This window comes from Corapipo altera, unplaced genomic scaffold, assembly GCF_003945725.1.
Source record: "Corapipo altera isolate COAL_440 unplaced genomic scaffold, ASM394572v1 78, whole genome shotgun sequence".
Lineage (NCBI taxonomy): Eukaryota > Metazoa > Chordata > Aves > Passeriformes > Pipridae > Corapipo > Corapipo altera.
In genome coordinates this window covers 4,093,492-4,120,424 of record NW_020884904.1, presented here as the reverse complement: position 1 = coordinate 4,120,424, position 26,933 = coordinate 4,093,492, and the positions used below count along the sequence as shown (strand labels likewise).

General features: G+C 45.3%; 1 protein-coding gene across 2 annotated transcripts in view; it reads right to left on the bottom strand.

Annotated features, from left to right (window-relative positions):
* LMO1 (LIM domain only 1) overlaps positions 1-26,933 on the bottom strand; it is a 94,126-nt gene that overhangs the window by 22,950 nt on the left and 44,243 nt on the right. Inside the window, exons 3-6 of one of the 2 annotated variants that reach the window (XM_027651227.1) lie at positions 26,350-26,563; positions 15,125-15,250; positions 10,364-10,460; positions 576-692 (exon numbers count right to left, since the gene is read on the bottom strand). In XM_027651227.1, coding sequence (XP_027507028.1) covers positions 603-692; positions 10,364-10,460; positions 15,125-15,250; positions 26,350-26,563 — 527 coding nt within the window. In that variant the 3' untranslated portion in view covers positions 576-602. Of the gene's footprint in view, positions 1-575; positions 693-9,105; positions 9,399-10,363; positions 10,461-15,124; positions 15,251-26,349; positions 26,564-26,933 lie in introns of those variants that run through there. The other variant, XM_027651226.1, reaches the window with a different exon arrangement.

Below are 26,933 nucleotides of genomic sequence, written 5' to 3'. Positions count from 1 at the left end.
GTGGCACAGAAAGCATGAGCAGGGAGTATGTAGGAGCACGGAGCTGACCCAGGACTTGAAGGATGAGAGAAATACAGTGACTTGACAGGCAATGAACCTATTTGTATCAGTTCAGGATCTACCCTGGTGCCATTTCTACAACCAAACAAGCAATTCCCAGAAAACACACAGGATTTTTGGCCAAGCATCTCCCCTAAGTTATGGTCAGGAAAAATTTACTTAAATGAAGGAGGGGAAAAAACTGTCACCACAACAGCCTAACTTACTCTCTTTCCCTCAGCCCATATCCCCAGCAGGACAGGGACAATTTTGTGGGAGCTCTATGACCAAACAGGGGTGTCACTCCCTCACACAGCAAAGATTCCTCCTTCAACCAAAGGCATTTGACTTCACCAGTGATTCCACACTTCTTTCCCTACATACCATTGCAGCTCTTAGCAAGAAGCCAGAACAACACAGCATCAGCACATACAACATGCCTATGTCACCCTCCTCACAAGGCTCAACCAGATGCATTGAAAACACCTCCTGCTCTTTCTCCAGCCCAAAAAGCCCATAAAAGCCCACTGCCATACCTGTTCCAATCATATTCTCCCAGCCTCTCATCCCAATGCAGCTCCCCTGCCACCTGCAGAAGATGTAGTCCTGATCATCTTGCTATAAACAACCTGCAGCTGTTCCAGCACAGCCCCCTGGGACAATTAAAGAGACAGAATAAGGACCTATTGGAAGCAGTATGTCAAAAACCTTCCTTTTCCCTTCCCCTCAGCAAGGAAGGCTTCTGTTTATTTCCCCCAGACTGCCTGCCTCTCTACAAATAAATGAATAAACACGGTTCAAAGGTTATAAAACCTCATCAAGAAGACTCACTAGGAACCAGAAGAATGTGAGCTGTCACACTAATGGAGCTGGTCACCCGCTGGAAGTGAAAACCAAAGTGATGGTTGGGCACTGGCCTGTGGCAGTCACACCACAGAGCTCTGTCCACGGCCACATCAGCCAGGAGGGGATTGTCCCCACAACACTTCAGCTTCGTGCCGTGGCCCTGTGGCCCCCCAGCATGTTCCAGCAAAGGTCAAGCATGTGCACCTCACTGGTGTTTCAGTGTGCCTCACAGAGGGGCTGTTGGGGTTTTGATCAAGCTCAAGTGAGATGCTTAGTACTTTTTCAGGATTTGGTACTTCCCAATGTTACACAGCAGTGCAATAATCGTAGTGTTTCAGCTATTTCTAAAAAGGACAGTGACTCTGAGAGAACAGTACTTATTAGAAAGCTCATCTTTATTTGAAAGCCAGAATCAAGTTCTTTGGGGAGAAATTAAATCATGGAAATAAAGAGCCATGAAAGGATAAAAGTGTGGGGTTAAGCAGTACGTGGCTCAGAGTCTGGCTTTCCCAGCCTCTGGCTTAACTTGATGAAGCAGGGCCTGTGGAAAACACAGGCAGTGGCACCCAGAAAGCAGCATTGCTGCCAGCACGTAATGCAACCATGAGAGAAACAGAAATAATTGTTTGTGCATAAACACATGGTGTAGTAACAATACAGACATTAGGGAGCCTGCATGGTCCAGCAGGTCGTGGTAAAGTGATGTTATACAACCACAGCCAAAATAACATGGTGGGTGCCCTTCCCTGCTGTGCCTTCCTGGCGGGGGCTGACCCTTCCATTGACCCGGTACACTGGTGCCACCAATTCCACCCTGCAGCCCATCACAAAACTGGGACCATCCTCAGCCCTGGCTGCAGGTTTGGGGACACCATTTGGCACATGCTCACAGATTCTGTGTTTTATCTGGAAAACAACTCCCCAGGGATTATTCTGCGTCAGACACCCCAAAAATCAAAACATCCCACATAATTAATAGCTGTCTCGAATGCCTTGATTCTTTTTTTTTCTCCAATAAAGAAACAGACAGCTCGTACATTGTGAGAAATAAATTTTTCCTTCTGATTTTTTCCTTGTCTGTAGAACATTTATAAAGTGAAAAGCCAGCGGCAAAGCATGTCAGAATTGTCTTTTAAGGGGTTAACATTTGTAAGATGAATGCTGCAAGAACTCTTTCTTTTTTTTTTTTTTTAATTAAAAAATATATTTCTGGAGCAAAAACACAAGCAATAAAGAGTGTTTGCCTGTTGGGAGGCTTGTTTTGTAATGCGGTATGAATAACCAGCTGACAATCCGTTTTTTTTGTTTTCTCTTCATATGGCCAATGGCCACGAGCCAGCCAACTTTATTGTCCTTGAAATGTCATGATTTTGAGTATGCACAGAATTCTTAACTGCCCAATTTACTGCATAACATCCCTTTTTATTATATGGCAACAATGTGATCCTGGGCTCAAAGACTTACTAGTTAAGAAGATTATGTGTTTTCCTTTTTCTGTTTTGTTAAAGTGCCAAGTCTTGCATTTTTGGCATCTTCTAAAGAATAAAATGTCTTCTGAAATATTCTTTCCAAGCACAGAAGTTACCTCAGAGGAGCTCGGCATGGCAGGGCTTTTCAGTACTTTCTCGCTTGCTCAGAAGTTCAGACGCATTTCTTTTCCTCAAAAGCTTCCAATTTTTGTCTCTTTGTGTGTATTGACAGCAAAAAAAAAATTGTCCTTCATAAGTTTGTGTTGCTTTACTTTACTGATAATTTATTTCTCTCTCTTTTTTATTTTTTTTTTATTTTTCCCCTTCCCAAGTGTTGAGAATTTTCTCGCGGGAGCGGGCAGGAGGCAGGTAGGACAAGGAGGGGACAGCTTGTCTGCACCCTCGTCTGCATTCCCACAGCTGCTGTCACAGCACCCCTGTCCTGCAAAGTGTCACCCCTCTCAGCCTGTCCCAGTGGCGTCCCGGTGGCTCGGTCGTGAGGGCTACACAGGCACACCAGGGAAACCGGCATTTTAGCCAAATTCAGCTCTGGCACAAACGCGAAACCCACTGTTGGTGGGAGATGGATCTGTTAAGAGCATGACAGGGCTGGCTCCTGCAGGTCTGGTACCCAGGGAATGGGAACATGATGCAGCCAGAGAGTGCAGGGGTCTGTCACTGCACCCCTGGGCTTCAGTGTGGCAAGAAACAGTGTGACTTTGCATCCCATGTCCTCTGGCTGCTTGTGCTTCCTCAGGAATGGAGCCTTTTAAATATGTTTTTGTCAGCTGACATTTAAGTATGAATAAACAACTATTATGCATGCACTAAATATTCATGTTTTACAACATTGCCATTCCACTGAGGAATTATTTATGAGGCTACTGCTCCCCAGTGGGGTGAGGGGACACAGTGCAGGGCAGCCAGGAGCAGCTCCTGGGCTGCTGCTGCGGCCATGGTAGAGCCACAGTGTTAATGTTTGTGTCTTGCCTAAAGCTGAGGCTTCCCAGGGCCTCCTCTCAGGTGCAAAGGCAAGGCATCCTGCTCTGGAGAATGTTATGTCCTGAACCTTTGTGTTCCCACTGGGACTTTAGGGTACCTTTTCTCCTCCTCTGCGGCAGGCAGAGAGGTCATCACCTCAGCCACCCAAGGGCTGCTGTTACTGCTACCAAGGCAAGATGCTTCACTGCATCTCTGGGGTGTGTTCAGCAAGAATTTAAGAAAAATTAATAAAAGAAGTAAATTATGATAAAGACAATCTCTTTTCAGAAAATTGAACTGCAAACAGACGTCCCTCCTTCTGAACCTGAGCGTTGAACATTGAACGGGTCACTTAGGTTAAAGACACCCATTGCTGGGATGCACACGGTGCCTCAGGACAAGCTCCAGAGTGAAACACCAGTTTCAAGCAACAACATTTTCATTAAACAAAACCACAGTTTTGTACAGTTTCTACAAGGATGTCAAGACCTTTAAGTAAATACCTGATTCAATTTAATAATAATAAAGCTATTCTCAAGGTAATTTTCTTAGTAAAATCACCCAAAAATGCTCAGGTTGCATTAACATTTCTTTCCAGAAGTGTTACCACCAAAGACTAAAACAGGCAGCCAGGCCCCTCTGCTCACCCGCAGGCAGAGAGCAGGCAGCACCTTATTGCTCTTCTCAAATTAATTTCTATATGTTAGTAGTGAAACATTCCTTCCAGGGAACTCTTGGGAATTCAGGGTTACCAGACATGGGATAAGACTGAGCTGCTGGTTTGTACCATCATTCTGGTGCCAAATTTTGCATTATGACCTCTGAAACACATTTGTGTAATTGACATATGAAGAAGACTAAATTAGTCACTTTTGCTGAAGGTTTGTTTCTTTGTGTTGGTGTAGATTAGTTTTTTGTGTTGTTTTTTTCTTGTTAATTAATATTTCAGAGCAACAGCCTATGCATTATCCCAGCAGGGTTATGTGTCTGGTCAATGGTGGAGCCTGAATGTGTATTTGTGCATTGCCTTGGTTGTGCAAGGTGCCCAATGGCCATGCCATCACCTGCAAGTGCTGCCACACCGTGCCCATGGGCTGGCACCAGGCTCCAGCTGTACTGAGGCCCTGCCCATGGCTCTGGCTGCTGGGCCCCCACTGAGGGAGAAGGCTGACATTTCCAGCAGCCCTGAGCCTGGGCCACCTGTTTGGACACCACACCTCCCCTCGCCAGAGCACCTTTGTTTTATAGTGCTCCCAAAGTTACTCGCCCAGCCAAGTCCCATTTTTGCCCCTGTATCACCTGGAGGGGAAAAAATTGCCCATGGCTCAGAGAGGATGGATGTGCATATACCTGAGTCTGAGACAGCCTCTTGTCCAAAACCCAACCCATTTGCCTGCTCAGTGGTATTTATCCCTACAAGCTGAGCTAACTGTGCTATGGGCAGGTGGGAGCAGATCCGGCACTGGGCATCAGCATGGGAGCCTCTGGCTTTGGCACTCAGCTGCTCACATAGGCAAAAACCCCAGGGAGAGTGAATTCTTGGGCCTGAGGGGGAGGGAGTGTTGGCCCTCAGGAGGGACGGTGGACAAGCAGTGCAGCAGTAGCTTAAATCATCTCCCCCCGGACATGTTTTCCGGGGATGACTGGCCTCAGATCTGTGTCCAGTGCAATATATAAATGTTATTTATATTTACACTTATACTTTTGCATTACTTATGAGGTGCTTCACAGTTCTTTTGTGGCAAAACAGATCTCTGTTTGGGGCACTTGCCCTTCAATTGCTTACAATAAGCTACTAATATTTAGTACTTCATCTGCAGCTGATCCCCCACTTCAATCCAGCTCTCCATGTTCTGCTGCTTCTGCAGGTTTGGTCCTTCCAGCTCTGCTTTCTCTCAGATCTTTACTAAAAACCTTCTTCTGCACCATGAAGCAGCTGCCCCGCCAGACATCTCAGCCTGGCCAGAGTCATCCTCAGCATCCTTCAGCATTTTACTATTAAATCCAGAGCAAGCCAGCCAGCCAGCCAGAGTCATTTGGTTCCTGTAAGCAGTGATACCTACATCAAGCTGTGCAAACTGAGGCTTCCCCTGGAGCCAGTGCCTGCACTGGGAGCTCAGCCCTGCCCTGGAGGGCGCTGCAGGGAATACCATGCCTGGGGATGAACAAGGGAGGTGGAGAGTCTTGGAGAGATGCCTGCCCAGCAGAGAAGCTGGAGCTATCTGCTGAGTTGGGGTGCAACAGGACAGGCAGCCAGAAATCAGCTCCAGGTCTGAGTGGGCTCCCCTAGAAAAACATTTGCAACCTCCCTCTCTGCTAAAAGGTCCATTTTTGCATGAGAAACTGATGTCTGAGGACACAGGGGGGGTGAGAGGACAGGGTAAATGGCATCACCCCACTGCTGTTTCCATTTGGAAATAATATTACAAACTCATTGCAGGCAGCTCCACTGCTGCCTTGCTGGCACAGGAGAAAGGAGCAATTGCTAGAGCAGGTGGGAAGCCAGCACCCCATAAACAGAGACAGGGCTTAGCAGTGGGACACAGAGTGACCTAATCAAGAATTAAGTCAGAAACTTTCACTGGCGAAAGCCATCTCCATCTCCAACAACTCCACATTCCCTAACCTACGGGGGACAGCCCCAGGTACAAAATCACTGATGTTACCTATGGCCACTACAGGTCAACCCCAGCCCTGCAGCTGGCACAGCTCCATAAGGCTGCTGGAGAAGAGCTTTCCTGTCTGAGAGCTGCTGAGGGCTGGGAGCTGGGTCATTTGAGGAATTAGATTTTGAGTGATTGTTTGGAGGACTTTGTTCACAGCTCCCCCACCCCAGCAATTTGGAAGTGAGGCCCAGGGCCCTCACCAGGCTGGTGGAGAGACCTTGACAAATCCCTAGTGTGTGGCAGGGGCTGCATGGTAGCACCCCCTGAAAGCCCGAGGAACCTGCTGGTGTTACAAACGTCTGCCCCTGTGCCCACACGTCTGCTGATTTCCATACTAAAGACATTTACTGTATATGTTTGCCACCAGGGAAAACTGCTGTCTGCGACTCAGCTCTATTACTGGAAGAGCAGCGGCGGTATTTGCGCTACTCTGAATATTACATTTCCAGGACCTGCTCTATGGCTTTCGAAATCCTCCTTCCAACTTCCCACATCCCCCTTGGCCAATTAGGGAAAATGCCTGGTGGGGGTGATGGCCTCCTCCTCCGTGGGGCAACGCCGCGCCGAGGGACTGGCGCCGAGCGGCGCAAACCATCCCTTCTTGGCGTTGGGAAGCGCGGTTCGCAAGCCAACGACAGAGGGATGAAATGCAAATATAGCATTTCTTGTAAAGTAAATTAAGCTAACAACGAGGCAACAAACCGCTGTTAATATTAGATTAACTTGTTTGGCAAGATACGAAATGGGGTGAGCTGGATTGCCGGTGGCGGAGTGCTCAATAGCGCTAATGCTGCTCAGGGAAGTATAACATCCCTCTGACAGACAGGGGCACGCTCCAAAAATAAAATAAATTAAGTCTAGAGGAAGAGCCAGAATCTGTGCAGCAATTACACCAGCATTAAAGATGAATGGAGAAGAAGCTTAAGATTTTGATTGCCTTCAAATACTGGCTTGTTTTTAATCTCAAAATCAGACTGCGCTATGATCAGCCATTAGCCCCGACTACAAAAAAAAAAAAAGAGAAAGAAGATCCTACATTTTTACATTTGTAGCATGAACTTAAAATACCTCTTTGATCTAAGATAAGGAGGCAAATGGCACATAATGCAGAAGTTAAAGCCAGTTGAGTGCAGTTGGCAGCTGGCAGTGGCTGGGCTGACATTGGAAATGATGGAGGTTTGGACAGAGGGGTCACCGGGAGCCATGTCCTCAGTGTGGGGACTGAGGCACAGGCTTAAATGTCATACTGTATGCCAGTGGTCACTAAACTGATTAAGCAGTGGTTATCTTTAGCAGTAAAAGGGCTATCTGCTAATACTAAATGATTAGCGGCTAAAATGCCATTTACTCTGCTCTGATTCCTTGAATGAATATTTATGCCAAGTGATGACTGTAACACCATCAAAAGGTTTCCGTGCTCTGCTCCGTAGAGTGGAAGCGATTATTCAACAGCAGGTCTGCACTCCAGCACTTGTTTCTATTAAGCAAATTTGCAGCGTTCAGACAAAAATTCATGATTGCATTGTCCTCCTGGGATTTTTATTTTTAAAGATATCCCACCTCCAACACTCTCCGGGGGACTGGCCATGGCAGGGAGGCTTGTCTGCTGGTAGACACAGAAAAGAGAGATATAGATGCTGCACAATTTCTCCCTTGTGTAATTATTTTTTTTTTTTTTTTTTAATATAAGACAACTGGACATTTGCCGCACCCCACTCAGCAGCTAGAAGCTGTGTCCTGCCCCAGGCTTTCCTCCCACCCACCCCGCTGCCAGCTGAGGCTTTTGCATGAAACAGCATCGTGAAATTCCTTGTTAGACATCAGCAACCGAATCTACAGCCATGGAGACAAATCAAGAGGGCTGCCCATCAGAAATGACGTCCCTGCACCTCAGGGTACTGCCTGCATTTCACAGCAGGGGCAAGCGCAGGGAGGCAGCGAGAGCCACTGCACGAAAGTCGGGGCCCGCGGTGTAAATGACACCTTCAAATGGGCCCAGTTCAGATACTCCTGCCCTGCAGAGCCAGTGTGGGGACACACATACACAGTAAGACACAGCTCACACCAACCAAATGCCATTTGTGTTCATCCAACAGTAGAGTGGGATTTCCTGCACAAATGACCCTCTACTCCAGCATCCTCCTCCCTCTGGGGTGACATTTCTGCAGCTTTCCCAGTGATGTACAAGAGATCAGGCAGCTGCAGAGCCATTAGCTGGCATTAGCGAGGCAGTTCTGAGAAGTTACACTTTCCTCCTCCCTTCAATTCTGAAGTAAGTAGACCAGCTAAGCCAAGAAAAAAATGCTTTCTAGAAGGTACCATTCTCCGAAGGACTCAGTTTTTAAACTGGTACTAAAACCCTCCTTAAGAATCTGAACTAAAAATTATTAGCTCCCTCCAGCGTGTTTGGTGAGTGGTTTTGGTTTGGTTTTACTGCTTCCTTCCTCACCACAGAGCAGCACCCTCGCGCTGCCATTGTGTGATGAATTACAGCAAATCCCAGAGGCAGGTGAGGAGCCATCACTCTGGAGCACAGGCAGAGGCAGTGACTGTCTGGCAGCCCATTTCAAAGCAAGAAATCAAAACATTTGAGTAACAAGCTACTCCTTCCTTAGCCCCAGCATGGCCACCTCCGACAGCCTCTACAAAAAGAGCATCAACTCCACAGTTTCTCAAAAGACAATCTTCCCCAACCCCAGAAAGCATGAAAATGGAAAAGCAGTTAAAACACCACATATCCGTAGGCAGCTATAGGTGGCTTTTAAATTGCTATTCCATATTTATGGGAATAAAGAGGGATGGGGCCAAACATTTTATAATGGGTCTCCCAAACCAAAACATCTGTTTATGAAGAAAAATCACTCAGTCATTTCACATGTCTCAGGTACTTTAGATGACAGGCAATATTTTGAAGCTCACTAAGTGTCTAAGCTCACTAAGTGTCTACTGGAGTTTTGCTTCTATTTAGCCATTATTTAGCGCAGGTGTACATAAAAGCATTTCATGCAACAGTCAGAACAGCACCAAGCTGCACTGTATTTGGCATTTGCAATTCAGAGAACACACACAAGCGACCCAGGACCAGCAACCAATTAAGTCACATCAGAAAAAAAGTACTTGGTGTCTATTTATTAAAGGAAAGGGGGGTAAATTTAAGAAAAAGCCAGAAGACAAAATAAATAGAATTGCAGCCATCCTTTACAGCTACTGGTGCACTATATTAAAGTGACACACACCATACAAAGAAATGTGTTTGATACAGTCCAGTGGGTTGCACATGAATTGCATAACCTTGAAAATCATTGCACAAAGCATCGCAGCAGGAACACAGTTCAGAATTTTTCTCCAGGAGATGCTTCAAATCTCATCGCTTTTGTTACGTGGGAGGTCAAAGCACCTGGCACAGAGTAAGCAAAAAAGGGCTGTGGGAAGGGATGATGCTGCATCAGCGCCCAGTCATGTTCAAACCCTGACATCAGCCCTTGCAGCAGCTCTGACAAGCAATGCCCCATGGGAAAACACCACTGCCTATCAAAGCCTTGAAATTAATATCCTGATCAATGCCCAGGCACCTGTTGGCAGGGCTGGAGGGAGCCTGCTCCTTGCAGACCAGACTGGAGACACCGTATCAGCTGGCCAGTAAGTGCTCCTGGCCATGGAAAAGCTCTGTCTGAATTCATAGAGGTGCAAAGCGAGGTGCCTCTCAGCCAGCAGCTCAGCAGCCTTGTTGAGATCTGGCCAGCGATGCTGATGGTTCCCAACCATCACCTGCCTCCAGCTTGTTCCCTCCCATTGTACAGGGAAGCAGGTGGTTGGACACAAGTCTCTGCACTGTTCAAGCAGAGAGGTCTAACTCTGCAGCAGCATTTCCCCCAGTTTGTGTTTGTGAACCTGCCTCTGCTGTGATCCATGTGATTCCAGGGATCTGTGTGTATGTTTCTAATAGTCTGCTCAACATAAAGCACAGGAAATACAGGCTTTTGCCACATGGGGAAGAAACCACAGCAAAGATGACCAGGAAACATTCATAATTTTTAATTCACACCAGTAATAAAATTGCATTACATTTTTCATAAAATAAATGTTCCAGTTTATATACAGAAAACAGACTGTACAGAGCCCTCCCCAGACCCCAAAAACTCACAAACATACAGGCAATGCAGTGCTCAGCTAAGCAGGCACAACTGTACATCTAAAATTGTAACTGCTTTGTGTTGGGGGGGAAAAGTACTACAATGTATATAGTCCTCTCTGGACCAAGAATTAAAAAAATATTGCAGGCAAGCTGACAGGCGCCCTCGCGCTCATGCGGCCAAGCGCCCATCCCACAGTGCTTCCGCGAAGCAGGGTCTGTTATTGAACCTGGGACTCGAAGCTCCCGTTCAGCTGCCCTTCCTCATAGTCCATCTGACACAAGATCATGTTGTTCTTCAGGAAAAATTTGTCTCCCACACAGAACCTGGAAGATAAAAAGAATTAGTGGGTGTAAGTATGCTTGGGTCTCAAGGCGAATCTGGTGACCAGTCTGATTTCTAGCTCTGCCAGTGGCATCGGAGCCCAAGAAAGCCCATGTGCTTCTGCCCGCCTCCCTTTCCCCTTCCCCACCCCGGGGTTTTGCCGTCCCTTTCCCTGGCACAGCTGTGCTCGGCTCCAGGCCACTGTTGTATAAAGCAGCTCAGGGAGCAGATCCTGGTCCCTGCCGGGTCCCACCCCAGCAGCAGGAGGAGACCAGGAGCAGTTAAGGGATCTGTCCCTGCAGACAAGAGGTGTCAGCTCTACAACCGAGAAATCAAGCGGCCGATATTACACAGAGACTATTTGAAGTTTTTGCTGGTATCCATGTTTCTACAGTTCCCTCGGGTGAGGCAGTATTTACACTAATTTCCAGGCAAGGACTGGCTATTAAGTCCTTCCTCACCCCCTTGTGTACAGTGCTGAACAATAAATAGAAATTTCCCGGTGGCTGGACTCCTAACCTTTATCTTCATTGAGCGAAGGGCACAGCTCTCTATATACCATGTAAATTGTTCTGTTTGTCTTGAAGTTGACAGAGAAGCTTGTGATATTTAACAATTTTATTTGACCATTAAGGTCAAAAAAGTTCCACATATAAGATCTGAGAGGTGTGAACTGACAGCCAATAGCTTTTTTGCCCTGTCTGCTTGCTCAGGAATCAGAAGCTAATCTTTACTCCTTAAGACAACAAATAACGTTCTTTGCACCCAATTCAGGGGCTGTTTTTTGTCCATCACACTGGCAGGGCAATGACAGACCAGAACACACAGCTGTGCCTCCCTGCCCTGGGATCTGAGTCTGAAATCAGCCCCAGGTCCCTAAAGCAGAGAGGCACCCTGGGTCGGGGGCTGTGCCTCATGGCATCTCTGAACTAGGCTCTGAAGGAAGATCAGTGGAGATGACCCCATCCTCAGGAGACTTAGCAGACCTCAAGTGCCCATTTCCTCTGCTCCCAGGCAGAGCTTTGGCACTGTTTATTCCTTGACTAAAATACTTTCTTCATTTTAACTCAGGCAGCTTCAGGCAGAGCATCTCCATAAAACTGAGTATTTTCTGCTAAAAGAACAGGACTGATAATTTCAGAGCTCCTTTATAGGTCCAACACGGGCACAAGTTTTCTCCAACTGGACACCTGCAAATAAGCTGATTAATTTGCCAAGTTGGTACAGAGAGAACTGAGTGTTGGTTCTGCCTTTATAGGATTTCACTGGAGACCATCCATCCTCTTCCCTCTGTGGCATGTGCTTTAGTAGTTATGAAATTCAACCTTTTTAGTATATAAAAAAGCTAAAAATTATTCTCAATTTAAATTAACAGCTCCTATGCTAAAAACTGTACTGCATACACTCTCCCTAACACCACCTTCCCCACCAGCAGGTTTACTCACTATAAATAACAGACACAGCTGCTTGCTTTTTACTACTTATCCCTATCTTAAGTACCATATAAATCTCCAGGAAGAGAAATGTAAAAATTACTCTTACTACCAGCATCAACATCTGTCTCTTGCTAAACCTGGTTTGGGTCTAGAGGAGCCAAAAGAGGAGCTGGAGAACTAGGGAGCTGGAAGGTGGGGGTGTTGTGTACAAGCACATGGGAACTGAAATGCACTGCAGGGGTACCTTAATGACGTGAAGTTTTGGGAGAAGGGTTTGTTTCACTGGAAAGGCAACTATTTTTACCTACCAGTCCTGCAAACCCACCAGTAAACTGGGATCTTTTCAGCTGATGCATCACAACTGGAGACTGAGAATTTAACAGGGACCCTTCAGGCTCAGTTTCTTGTGTCCCAACCCACAGGTCTCTTCAGAGAGAGAGGTGGGACCACATCACCAGCCCCCATGCTCAGAGCAGGAATGTTGCTGAGCCTCTCTGGCTGATCAAGTTCCAGCCAGCAGCAGCGAGAAACAGGTGCTGAACCTACCCTGCCATTTCTACGGAGTGATTTTCTTCTGAGCAAAACCACACTTCAGGTAATGGCAACAGAAGCAGCTGGATTTCCTGCAACCCTTGTAATAGTGACCTATTAGCCAGTTACAGCAGTGACCAGCTTTTATTCAGCACTATGATAACCATTTGACTTTAGAAGAGTTTAAAGCACAGTAGGCTGAGTAGCAATGCAGGACTTGCTGCAAACCTGATGTTTTAGAGAATGAAACTAATGAAAACACTGCACACTTGGTAAAAATATTAGAGATTTTGCTCTGATAGGTTTAACACTCTATACAGTGTCCAGCTATAGAAGGGCAAGGAAGCTAGAAGAGAATTAAAGAAAGGTCTTCCTCATCAAATCTTTTCATAGCTGAAGAGCGAGAAGGGGTTTCGGTGGGGTTTCCAATTCAGAACTAGTATTGGCATCCACCTCTGCAATTTTGACTTTAGGGTTACTTAATCTCACTGTTCTCAGTTCAGCATCCAGTGTTGTCTGTTACAGGATCACTTCCACTCTGCCCTTTCAAGCCAAAATCTCTACAGAATAAGTCATAAAAGTTTGTAGCCCTCTGATCTCAGCCAAAAATAACAATCTACACATAGCTCTACACTGTCCACCCAGCCCATCTTTCAGAACAACTCAGCTCCTCTCAAACTGGGTAGCAAATCCCTTGTGCATCAAAGCGCAACTCTGCCAGATCGGGGGGATTATCTGTGCTCTCCTGCCGGGCAGTGTCAGCACGTGGAGGTTACAGGAAGGGCAGGCAGGGCAGCACTTCGCGCTGAGTGCAGGGACAGTGTTAGCAACTGCAGAGGGAAGGGAGGGAGGAAGGTTCTTTGGAGCCTTTGAAAAAAAGAGTGAAATTTTAAAGAAATTACTGAAAATGAAAACTAGGCATCACTAGGATTTTCCACAAGAGAAGAAGGGTAAAGTAGGGGTTTGATGACAGATAGTCATCCTACAGACTCCAAGGCCAACCCAGAACTCCTCCCTGTGCAGCCCATAGCCAAGACTTGCCTCTGCTTGAAGGGATATTTGAGATGCTCCAGCCTTAATATCTGCGTGGAGTTTGGGAGTACCCCTCTCCTGCCTGGCCTTCATCAGCAGGGTGAAGAGAACTGAACCTGAGGGCTGAGCCTGGCAGCACCTGAAGACAAACCCCAGAACTGACCAGTGATTTTAGCACCGTGGAAGGAGCATCTCGGGGAATAAGGGTATCACCTCTGTGCAGTCACACGCTGCTGGTCGGGGATCATGGCTGTGGCACAAAACAAGACTGGGCAACTGAAAGATATCGTGTGGCTTCTGGAGAGAGCCCAAGGCCAGGAGCCACTAGATGTCACTGCCGCCCCGGCACTGCCACCGCGCCGGTGGAGGCGACAGTATTAATGGGAGTTTTGTATCTCGAATAAACACCGCCTCCGCCTTCCGCCGGCGATCGAGTAAAGCCACCTGGGCTACACACAGCTCACCCGATTCACCTCTTCTGGGCTCTGGCACCAACCAGCTGCAACCCCATCCATCTCAAGGGCTAAGCCAGTGTCAGAGGGCACAGAATGAGAAGCAAACAGGGTCGCCTAAGGTTAGAGGGGAGGTGGCAGGTTTGCATCCACACATGTAACATGTATGGCTGCTTCATGAGACACCCCACTGTGACTTTTTTTCTAGAGTGAGCAACGAATTTTAAAGTCAGTCTTTTAGTTTGACTTTTATGGAACTGGGTTCTCCATCTTCTCGCACCTATCCCACACATATCTCTCACACCTCCCCACGGGGAAGCATTGCATCCTAGTTTCATCTTTGGGAAGCACAACCACAGATTCAGAACAGGAAGCCCAGCACAGGCCTTGGACGCTGGGCAGCCACTACAGCCTGACTAAACAAGCAGTAAGAACAGCAAGCAGTTTCATGTCTGTCTGAGACAAGGATGGATAAATGGGTGCATCAGAAGGTGACACTATATCACATCTGGTTCTGTGGGCTTCCATTCTGCCTACAATGACCAATAAACATGCTGCTAGGAAGATTTTTCACAGCCCTCCCAAATTCAACTGGCTACAGGTAGTCAAAGTGAAAGTGCTGTGCATGACCCTTCATTATATTCCTCAACGTGCATTTTCCACTGGGTAAAACCCAGCAGAAATACACAAGGCCTACTCAAAATTATGCCACCAAGATCCCCTGTTAATTACACAACAACTAAAGGGATTTGTTCCCAGTGTTGGAAACGGCTTAGCTAGAGTATTTTTCTCCTTCCTGTCCCTTCTCTTTATCCTTCTTCTTTGCCATCCCCTGTTTTGAGCCTGTCAGAAATGTGATTTAAGCAAGATAACATCAGTTTGCCAGAGGAGGTCCATTCTCCGTCGTCTGCATTCTGCAAAGAGGGTAGATCCTGAAAGGACGCTGAATCGGTTTGTTTTATTCAGCAGCAGCTGTGCCGCATACAGTCTGTGCCTGTGTGCCCCCCCTTGCCCCTTCAACTCCCACCAGCTCCAAGGGGATTTGCAGTAAAAGGGCTACAGGTACTTACATGCATGACCCAGGTCAGCCTAATAAACCAGCCCGAGCCACACCAGCAGGCTGTGAGCCCCAGACAGGTAGTGTGGATCAAATGTTTCCCCATTTTGTGGGCAAAGGTATAAATTAGTTTGTGTGTATAATAACTGTGTCCTCACCGCTGGTTGCAGAGCTGACAGGCAAAGCAGTCCAAATGGTAAACATTATCTCTGGCCCTCATCACCATCTCAAAGGCAGGGATCAGTTTACTGCAGGCAGCACAATTCCCGGTGGTACCAAAGAGCCTGCCAAAGAAGCACAATCATTAGAAGCCATTTTAATTAAATGGTGGAAGGACTAATTAAGTGTAATTAGCAGTATCAAATACTGTATTGCACCAATAAATAGAAGTTGCAGTCTCCATTTCACTGACCAACCAGCGTGCGGGAACTTGGGGTAAAACTGCCTGGTGAGCAGGCTCTGATCGTCGAGATGAAACTTCATTTGGTTTGTGAGCCTGGGGCTAATTTGCTGTCTAATGGAGAAAAGCATTAAACATTCGGAGCGCTATTTTGGGGCTCACAGAATTTCAGTCAAAAACTATCTGCCTCTCTGCAGCAGTGGGGAAGGTGCTTGGAGCCGCCCATCCTCCTCTGCGTGGGTTTGCTCTGCTTGGCCACAACCTGGCGGAGGGACAGGCTGGCACCTCTCGCAGCAAGACACACGAGTCCTGCAAACTTTGCCAATCCTGGCAGGCAACACTATAGTAGAGCTCAGGAAGAACCTCGCTTACCTGCTGTTTAAAAAGAAAAAACACAATTTCTCTTGCAACGAGTGCACAGTATTTTGCAAGGCATCTCGGAGAGCAAGCCCTCCCCCCTGGCTGTGCCCCCCTTCTCCCACATCCGCATCCCTCCCAGGAGCCAGCTAAGCCCTTCCACGGCGGCCTGAACAGCATGCTCAGCCGTTCCACTTCAGCTCCCCGGTCCTCGAGGACAGCCCTTCAGCACTGGAAGCTTTGCCATTTTCATCTTGGCTTTCACTATCTGTCTCCCCAGATGTCTGCTGCTGTTACAGCTCCTGCCGGGGGACTCAACCAAGACTGCAGCACCCTTTCCCCAGCCCCCTTTTCCAAGGTGCCCCTGCAGACCCCTGTGCACGCCGGGGGCACCACGCCACCGCGAGGCTAAAGCCGCAGGAACCAGCTGGGGGCACCGATCAACAGGCTGACAAAACCAATCTCACCCCAGACTGTGGTCAATATGCATGTGGGTTAGTTACTTTGCCTAGAAGATGATAAAAATCGTATTCTTGAGGCGATGGGCCTCAAGACATACGATTCCTGCTGACCATTAGCTCTGCGCATGCAACGCGTCGCTGCCCGCAGACAGATTTGGGCTCATGGTTTGTTTCAAGCCATTGGTTCTGGCTGATTCCACAACACGGAGATGAGAAGCATCAGGAAAATCTATAACCAATTTCTAAACCTGCAATTTGCCAAGCTAATCAATACTAATTATTACTGGCCAGTAATTGTGAATTAAAACACCCAGCAGTGTTATAGAAACCTCTACAACTCTCCCTCCCTCCCACAGTGCCGTGATTCCGGAGTCAGCTTGCTCTCCAGCTTAAAAAAGGTTACCCTTATTTTTCTTTAGAAGTGGTATCAGTGGTCTTTCATTTGGCCTGGCTGGAAAACCCCAAGCCTTCCTGTGAAGAAACAGCACTCCGTTTTCCCTGATAGTTAAACCATGCAAACCAAACTGGAACACTCGTGCAGGACAGAAAATCTGCAGAGGGAGTACCAAAATTGTTTCCCCTGTGATTCCATCATATGAAGGCAGGCAGGGGAGCCAGCTGAGCACGGGGCTTGGCTGCCTAATGCCAGCAGATCAGACTGAAAAAATGTGGCAGTGAAAAGCGTCCAGGTCTCCACCCTGAAACGCCCTGGCTCTCACTGAGCACCTGCTCGCAAATCAAGCCATTGTTACAGACATCCCTCCCTTTCTCAACGTACCTGCCCCTTTCCACAGTACCTAACTTGGGCACAGCAAAGCCTGACAGCTTTTGCCAGGATTTTCCTATTTCCCATAAAACCAGGCATCCGTTTTTAGAGTACCCAAGTCACAGCAAACTCAAAAAATGAGTCAAATGCATTAGGCAGGGAAATTGGGAGGTTAATCCTAGATTTGCTCTGTGCCCAGCACTACTACATGCGCAAGTATAAAATATCCATTATTCATTAGCATCACAGTTGTGTGGAGCTCAATCTAGATTAAACAAAATAAAGGGGCCCCAGACAGCACCATTTGCATTGTTAAGCAGGTGCTTTTCTTCAGCCTTCAAATAGGAGACTTTTCTAAATGGAAATGATGGGGAAATTTGGACAGATGTTCACTTAACTATTTAAACAGTTAGCTTAAGAAACATGAAAAATGTATTTGGCATCGTATTCACCTGTCTCCTTTCGGGGGTTTTGGGGGTAAACCAATTGTTAAACAGCTTTGACTGTTTGCATAAGATCTGAAGCTTATGTTCTGTCCAGCTGAAATCGTGTTGCCTTCTAATGTCTACATAAACGTAGCTTCCAGCTAGTCAGTGCGCTAATCTTCTTCTCTTCTATCAAGTTTCACAGTCCTTCATACCCTCCCTCTTCCAACAGATGAACATTTCACACTTATTCCAGCACTTCCTAATTTTAATCTGCTTTTCAGGGAGTGATTTAGAGCCCTGTATATTCACCATGCTTCTAAAAATACGCTGTAACTTGTAGCTCAGCGAACATTATTTTTTTTTAATCTGTTGGAAGAAAATACAAAATGAGCACAGACTTTTGCCTTTTTTGTTTGCTTGTAGAAAACTTGCCACCTCTGACATCTACTGATCCAGAAGCTACTTGAGCTGAAACTTTCTGAGGTGGGGAGCTCAACATTATCGGAGGAGGGAGAGAAGAAAAGGAGCAGGAGAAAGATCTTCCACCCCAAGCCCCATCTGTGGTTATATTTAAAATAACCCCACATAAACAAACTGATCTGCATTCTGTCCCCCAGATACCTTCATAACAGATGCAATACTCTCTCACACATTCACGCACACAAAGTTTAAGCGCGTTAGAAACATCTGTTGGAAGATGCTCAGCATCTACTTACCAGCTTGGAGCCATTGGCATAAAAGAAGCTGGAAATACAGAAAGCTTTCAGTTTGGAGTTGTTTTTCTTCTTCCAAACCCCCTATTTTTTCACTTCCCTTTGAAGTTAAAAGGCAACAATTTTCAAGTACAGATTTATTCCCCCTTATGTAACAGAAGACCCAGCCAGCTTGTAAATAAGCATAGACTATGCAGATTTAAAATTTAGCACAATTAAACTTTTACCCTGTGATAGTAATTATGTTTAATGGCTCTTAGCCTGAACTTCACCATGTCTATTGTTGTCAGCCAGCCTAAAAGCAGGAGTTTGTCCAAGGACAATTTTCTGTAGTTTATGGGCACACTAAAAACCCTGCTATGCTCTTTTCTCATTGGCCATTGATGTCAGTGTGTATAGTAAAAATTAAAGCTAATTGGCATACAGGAGCAGCTCTGAATGCAAATGAATTAATGGAAAAAGAAGGGAGAGCTCCTGGAAGCAGTAGGCAACTGTCAAAGGATGTTTTTTATGGAGTCTTGTCTGGGCTAAAGAGCAGTCCTCTGCAGGATGATGCAGACCTCAACAGCTCCGTGAATACACCTGAAGTTAATTCAAACTATAATAAAGTCACAGAACCCTGCAAATTTTTTTGGGGAAAAAGAGAATGGTAAAGGGTCTTTACTGTAGGAAAACAGTAAGAAACTTCTCATTAACACGTTAAGTTTAGCACCTTTTAACAGATTTTTCCTTCAACCAAAATGTGCAGGGGGTCTAAAGTGAGAACCTTCTTGCCTATTTCTGTCACCACTAGGAACAGCAATCTGGTTTAGTCACTGCCTACGAGGAGAGAGTCCCTGTTTCTTCTTTCCACTCTAGCCTGTGTCTGACTTTAGCTTGTAACCAAAAAAGAAGGAGAAAGTCTTCCCTCCACAGAAAGTGAAAATTTTAGAGCTGTTGACTTCACAGGAGACTAAAAAAGAGGAAGCAGGACAGACACATATAAATAATGAGTGGTACAGAAAGGATAGATTGGCACTGTCAATCGGATTTTTTTTAAACAACACAAGAACAAAATGAGTTCAAAATTAAACAGCTGAGTTGAGACTATCAAATCCCCTCAAAAAGGAGGGTTTTTTCATCACCAAAAGACAAGAATTATGAATTGAAAGAGGACCAAACACTTAATAATACAGATAAATATCTACATTTGTAGATATTGCATACAACTACATCTTTTTCTACATATTTATGTATCCAGATTATCCAGATATACAAGTTTTTGGAAAGCTACTGAACCCCATGCTCATATCCTCTCCAGCCAGTAGGTGAAAGAGGTTTTCCCATACACCTTCCCTATATATCTGCTGCTGTTTATTTCCTAGCTTCATCAGGGCCTGCTGTAGAACAAGATTTGCTTTATATACCTGAAACTCATCATCATGAAAAGGAAAGGTTTTGCCCCTACCATTTGAAACAAACCAACAACCAGTATTTCAGTGAAGATGGCTCTTGACAGCTTGCAATCAGTACTTTTCCCATCTGCGGATATTAGAAATCTGCTGAGCTACAAGTCTGATTTGACCAAAGTACTGAATATACCAATAATTGCAGGGAAAGCCTAAACATCACTTAAAAAGATAAAAAGAATAAGCTTAAAAGTAACTTCAGACAACTTCACTGTAATCAGCCTTTGCATAATATTAGAGAAAGCCTTAGTGATAGGAGATTCAGTACTGTGAATACATATTAGCTGGTGCACCCTCCTATCCAGGACACTGTTGTCAAGTGCCACAGTGGGAAGTCATGTCAGCTGAAGGAAAAGAAATGCATTTTGATACTAATGAAATTGGTCAAGCTGTCCCCTCATGAAGCCTTCAAGTTCAATCCCAAAGAATTTACATCTTGCATGCCAAAGGGTTTGGCATTCACAGACAGCATAGTGGGAGGAGCTGAACCAGCGCTGTACAAAACAGCCCTCTGGCCGAGTGACCGCACTCAGAGATTACTGGCTGTAAACTTCAAGGTTGCTCAAGGGTTTCTGTTTTCAGTTGAAGAACACATCTGAATGTTCACTTATTTTTACTCCTTTGGCCTTTCCCTCCATATTTTTCAAAGGATATTCACAGTGGGGCTGAGACTCAGCAGGTAGGAGGTGTCCAAGTCCTACTCCCCTGCACCAGCCTTTCTCATGGTGTAACTGAAGCCACTGACCTTAAACCCATCGTGGCTCTCTCTGGCACCGCTGAACACATGTGCAACAATGTCCTCTTAGGAGATTTTAAATACAGCAGTCAGAAAACTGCAAAGTTGGAAGGGCTAGAAGCATGCTAGTGTACCACAGCCAGGTAGAATTGCTCCCTATAAGCTTTCCTCCTCACTGAGGGTTTTGGAGTTGGAAATAAAAGGGTGAAAAGCAAATGAACAAAGAAAGTATGAGCACAGGCTGTGAGACACTCCCGGAACAGCTACTATGGACAAAAAAATAATTCTGTGCTTTAACATCACAAAGCACAGCAATGTTGCCAAGACACATTGTATTTTGAGCCTAATTAATCCTCCTTAATCTGTATAGACACCAAGTGTAGAAGTGAGGGTGTCCGATGTAGCATGCAAGACACTCCCTGATGCGATGCAAGAGCAGCACTTCAGTTTAGCAACATTTTTAGCTCTGAGCAGATACCATTTGTTCAGCCACACTGCATTTACACCTCCCCTTCCCACGTTAAACATGTCCCTTTTGAAAATCTGGCAGGGCATAGTCTCAGAGCATGCACACACCCTATGCTTCTCTGGAGGGAAAAAGTCCCAAACACTCTCCTTCCTCCTTCCAAGGTGTTGCAGCTTCTGCAGGTTGAAGCTACATTCTGAGTACTAGTGATGTCTTTGGTAGATTAACTTAAATTCTGCCCGTTGCAGCATGCACATCTCGGTTCCTGAATGCTTGTGCTTACACGTCCCACTGAGGTTTAATGGTTTGGCTCAGAGCTGTTGTTACCAACCCGGGGAAGCCCACGAGGAGGGTATTTGTCCGCATCCTCCCAAGCTCCCACGTTTGTGCAAGATCACTGCTCTTATCCCATAACCAAATTAAACCCTGCACATCTTTTAGATACAGAACACTTCATCTAAAGGGCTCCTAAAGTGACTCATTAACAGAATGAACCCGCTGGGGTATTTGGAGCAGAGCAAAAACCAGTTTCGAACTGCTGGAAACCCCAGTACTGGGCAGCTGACCTTGTTTGGACTAGGAGATGCCAAGGGTGGAGTTCAAACCCCCGTGATACCAACAGTGCTGAGGGGTGCACAGGGCTGCTCTCCTTGCTGGAGGAACCAATGCCAGGCACAGGTTGCAGCACTGATCAAAACACATGGGAAGCTGGGTGAAAAGAATTTCCATGAAACCCATCGAGAACAGCATCAGGGTTTCCCAGAAAGCCCTTCTCTCTTACTGATTTGCCATCATTTTTTAATGCAGGTTTTGAGCTTTCTTTGGAGTCTAATTAAGGCCCTAATCAGTTTAAATGATGAAAAACTTTCCCAACACCAGCATATCAAACACGCAGAAGCAACAGTTCTGCTCCTGTCAAAGCTAGCCTGACTCGCCTTTGCTCGTGTGAGGGCACCACGCTGAGTAAAAAAGGAAAAATCACATTCTTCATCAGCACTTCACAGTGAAATTTAAGTTGTCGGTTCCTCACGGGAAATCCTGATGCAACACCCAAACCGTCCCTGTGAAGCGGAGCTTGGTGAACGTTTAATTACGCCTCGGAACAAACACACATCGCTGCGTGGGGGCTGCGAGGAGCCATCCGAGCTGAGTGCTAAGCTGCTCTGTCCCAGAAGCAGTTTCTTCAATAGCACTCGCTTATCAAAAATAATTAGAGGTAGGAACGCTGGAACTGTGATTATGAAACAAATGGTAAATCTATTTGCTGAGGCGAAATGTATTGAAAGATACATCTAGACACAGCTGGAGACTGAGGTGATACCACAAGGATAACAACTCGAGATCCAATTTCATCTTTCATGATTAAAAAATGAGCAAGAAAGTGTTTTATGAAATGTGAAGGTTAACAAATGTTCCTTCACAAGCAATGACGACAGTTTATCTTTTGAAACAAATGATCAGGCTATGGTCTGCTAGCAGCTCCCGAGACACATTGGAAAGATTTCTGCTAAAAACCCACTGAGGATCAGCACACAGAGCTGCCAGCCCACTGTGCTGCCAACACCCAGGACAAAGCTGGCTCCAAGGCAGCGCTGCCGTAGTGGGGCAGGAGCCGGGCGTGCTCCTGTCCCAACCCTCTGCCCTGTGCCAGTGACAGGAGCCCAGTTCATCCCTGTACCCAGTCCCTGCAGTGGCCATGGCTCAGCGACACCTGCCCACAGGAGGGGTGGCACAGGAAGGTCCCAGACCGACAAATTAACGACCACTTCGGCTGAATTTCTAATTTGCCCAAAATATTCCAGGAGCCCCCTCTGTCTAAAGGGAAGCACCCACACACTGTCACCTCCACTGCAATGAGAGAAGTGGTGGCTGGTGCTGGGCCTGTGCAGCCCCAGGCAGGGACAGTCCTGCTGCAGGCTCTGATGGGAACTGGGGATGGAGCAAAGGGAGTGGACAGCACATCTCACCAGGGGATGAAACATGTTTTCCTAAACAGCACAATCAGCTCCCAGGCAAATTCAGAGAAACGTTGGTCTATAAAGAGATTATGAAACACCAATTTTTTCTCCTGGTCGTTACACCGCAATACTCCTTTTGGACTACAGATATAAAAGGTGCATATATTTACATTTCTGGACAGAATCAGTCTAGCTTTCAATTTTTCACATGGTGGTTGACCTACTAAGTATCAGTGCAATATTCACATATAGAGTAAGTGGCCAACAAGGAATTCCTCTGAGTGTTCTCCAGGTAAAACATTCCCTTTATGGTGCGACTACAGTGTGAAGTATGAAAATTTATTTTTAGAAATGAATTCGGCTACAATTTGACTAGTAGACCAAACACCATGAGCTGTTTAATGAGTAAAAAAATGCATATAGAAGCTCTAAAACTGTGAGGGAATTATATCATGATAGCTGTGGATAATTCTCCAAGAAGAAAAATTCAAATTACCAGGAGTGAACAGACAGTAGAGAAGATGGTGATGGCAGCTTTAGCTCCTTCTAATAATAGAATTAATAGTTAAAATTGAGAAAGAAAAGAGTATTTATGTGTAGAAGGCAACACAAGATGTTTTAAAGTAAAAAAATTGCTTTATACCCTCATAAAATATGGGACTGCATAGCAATGCCCTTATTCCTATCCTAGCAGCCTGAAAGGATTCCTTAGCATGAGGAGAACAGAACACAGGACTTTGGCAGAACCCCCCAAAAAACCAATATAAACTAAATTTACTTATTAGTGAGAACACAAATCACAATAGCCATAAAGCTGGCTAAACAACTGAATGCTAGTTAACAACCATGTTAGAGAATTAATGCTATTCCTTCCTATTCGACTCTCCATCAAATTCCCTGGGATACGACAATTACACTGTTCTTCCCAACAAAAAAGTCAAATAAGAAATATTTCTATTGGTCAAAGCTCTTAACGTCCTAAATTCTGATGGGGGAAAATATTTAAGGTAAAGGCCACATAAGTCTTCTCTGCAGTTTAACCGTGCTGCACAAATAGCAACAGACTTCCCCCTTGGTGGGCCAGAAATTATTCTAACACAAAAAATGGAGACAAAGGTATTATGAGACCTCTTTCAGACATACAACTTTGTTTCAGAGGCCACATTTAACTGCTGCTGGGATAGAAGCTGCATGGCCATGGTCAAACACTAGTCCCAATTGTTGCCTTTCATGTTTCGTGTCATAAATTGCCCTCTCTTCTCAAAGTTGGGATCTGCAATGCCTGGTTTCTTTTCCATCTCTAGCACAGGTTTCTGGTGTGCCCCAGAAAATTCATATCCTCTAGGGGTCAGTGAGAAGATTGAGCAGCACCTCAAAGCAGCATTTTCAGCATAAACCAAGGAAAGAAAGTGCTCTACAACTACAGTGATGAAAAGGTTCTTTAAGCTTAACAGCATCAATACTGCTGTCCTTTGGCACTTTAACATGTCTGATTTGATGCCACACATTATTTTTGTTATGAAACTAGAATAAACCAAAATCAATATGTGCTTATTAAATGGACAAAACATGGGGTAGCTCATAGGTCTCAAAAAGCAAATGTAAATGGGAAACACTGCTCAGCTGAGTATTTCTAGCAGGGTTCTGTTACATACAGTATAAAGCTGCATATCTACCTTTAGGGTCAAATTAAGGAAAAAAAAAAGCACAGACACAACACTTTTTCAAGATCACAAATGACAAATTCCAAAGAGGTGATAAATAATGAAATGGAGGATGACAGATGGAGAGACCTCGATCACTTGGCAAGCTGGGTGCAAACAAGATAAAGAAAAGAAAAGATAATGTATAAACAAGATAAAGTATACAAAGAAATACTCCAGAAAATAATGCAGCTATTCTTTCTGGAAAGAAGATTATTCCTGGAAGTAGCTCTCCTGAGAGATTTTGGGGGTCCTTGTGATAGTACCTAGCATGACCCAATTGTGATACTGTGATGAAAAGCTTCCTCAACAAGGGAAGATCAAAAACTTATATTCTTCATTGACACATCAGAATTATGTCCATGACACAAAAAGAGTACAGTTGAACTGAAGGAGAACCACAAAGATTCTAATTTGATGTTAGAAATCAGTCTGCTAAAGAACCTTCTGGAGCTCAGTTTTTTCAGATTAGCACAGATAGGGTGCCACAAGTGTCTTGTCACAAGTGACTTGTGACATTAATCAATACTCAGAACTTATGCAAGGTACAAAAATTATTTCACTATAGTGAAGATAGTTACATATTTCCTCATCACACCTTTTCCATCTTCCCAAAGGCTGCTTATCCTGTCTTTTCCCCTTCGGATGTGTTCACCCCCACCCAAGCTCCTCTTCACTTAGATTTTGGGAATGTATCCCACCTAACCAGGTGTGGACCTGTGACTGCTGCCTGTGTGGCAGAATTTCAGCTGGGACATTTCATGTGTGCGCTGAGGAATTTCAGCTCCAGCAGGAGCAAAAATCTTCATGTGGGTAGGATGCTCCCAAACACTGCCTGGCCAGAAGGCAAGGTGACAGCTCCCATATGGCAGCTAATGGACTCATCTCTTCTGTTTGGCTCAGTGCTCTATCTCTCATCTTTAGAAGGAGAAACATGTTTGTTCAAGTTTACTAAGAAAATATTTACTAAAGATTTTCTGAAATACATTTTACATTGAAAGACATGAAACATCTGATCATTGACACTAATCTAGCCAGCATCTGGACACTACAAGGTTAGATGGCATTTTACCTATCTTAGAACCATGTGTTGGATTTGGTTTTGCTTCATATGTTTTGCTGTTTGAGGCTGCATGGGAAATGCTATCAGTGCTTTAAAAAATAAAAAGAAAATACACACATTAGCTGGAGATCAAGTACATTCTTCCAAAGGAAAAACAAAGCAAAACTCAAAGTGTTTTGCAGTGTGACCCTCATAAGAATGTTTGCATTAGGCCTGCTGTCTTATTAATATTCATTTATGTTTATATAAAGTCTTTTGCACAAAACCCCCATACACAGCAGGCAAAAAGCCCCAAGTATTGCAGACACACACTGACAGGATAGTTGTAACTCACAGTCAGTGATGGTCTCTGCTGATTTCCTCATAAAGAAAATTTTTTTTGAAGTTGATATGTAATTTTTGTGTTTTACTTTGTTTAGTTAGGGAAGGGACAAGAGCCCCTCGGGAGGAACCTTACTCAACAGAAGCACAAGAAGCCTGTCTAAAAGCTATGACTGAAAAAGAAAAGGTAAAGGTTTGTTCAGGTCTCAGTCAATATGCAGGAGTATAGCATCAGAGATATGCAAGAAGAATTAACAGTCTTTTCCTAATTTACTCAGCAAGCACTGTTTGCTCTTGCTGGTTCATAATAAGAAGAAGTAGAGTTAAGTCATGACTTTCTTCTTCTACCTTCACCTAAAAACAGAGTTCCACCTCCCTGACTACGAAATACCTTAAGTGCAAATAAAAAGCCATGCTTAGGCAGAGGAAGAAACTCCAGTCTCTTCTGGGCAGGGCTGACCATGCACAAGCACATGTTTTCATAGGAGTGGTTTAGAAACCTAGACAGCTGGCAGCATGCTGAGAGGCTTTGGGAAGAGCCCACAGTACGTTCCTCTATTTACCTCAGGTAATCTCTGCGGCAAAGAATGAGATTTGCTTTTGTGTAAAGAGTTGATCCAACCTCTCCAAGACGACAGTCACAGCAGGCACACTTTAAACAGTCTTCATGCCAATACTTATCCAGAGCCTTCAGCAGGTACCGGTCCTTGATCTTTCGGTTGCAGCCAGCACAGCCCTTCTGCTTCCCTTTGGGTTGTACGGATAACATCGGCACACCTGCAACGCAAACAAAGCATTTCACTGAGAGGATATCCAGACAGCTTGGATAGGTTACCGGCATTTGGGGTAGCACTGTGAGCTATAGGTAGATCTGTGAGCAAACACTGCTGCTGGTTTCATTACATCAAGCCCACATTGCAAGAAGCTGACAGTCAAAGGAATTTTAACTTCATCTGCTGTCAGGGGCTAAGTGGGAGTGTGACGCTTGCAAGAACGAAGCCCTTTTTTTCCTGAGGGTAGGGCTGACACAACGCACCAGACTTTTTGTAATTAACATCTTGCAGCGGAATAAACTGGTTGCAATATCAACATTTGCTTTCCCCCTCATTACCAGTACCCTTGTGTTGTTAATTACCTGCCAAAGGCA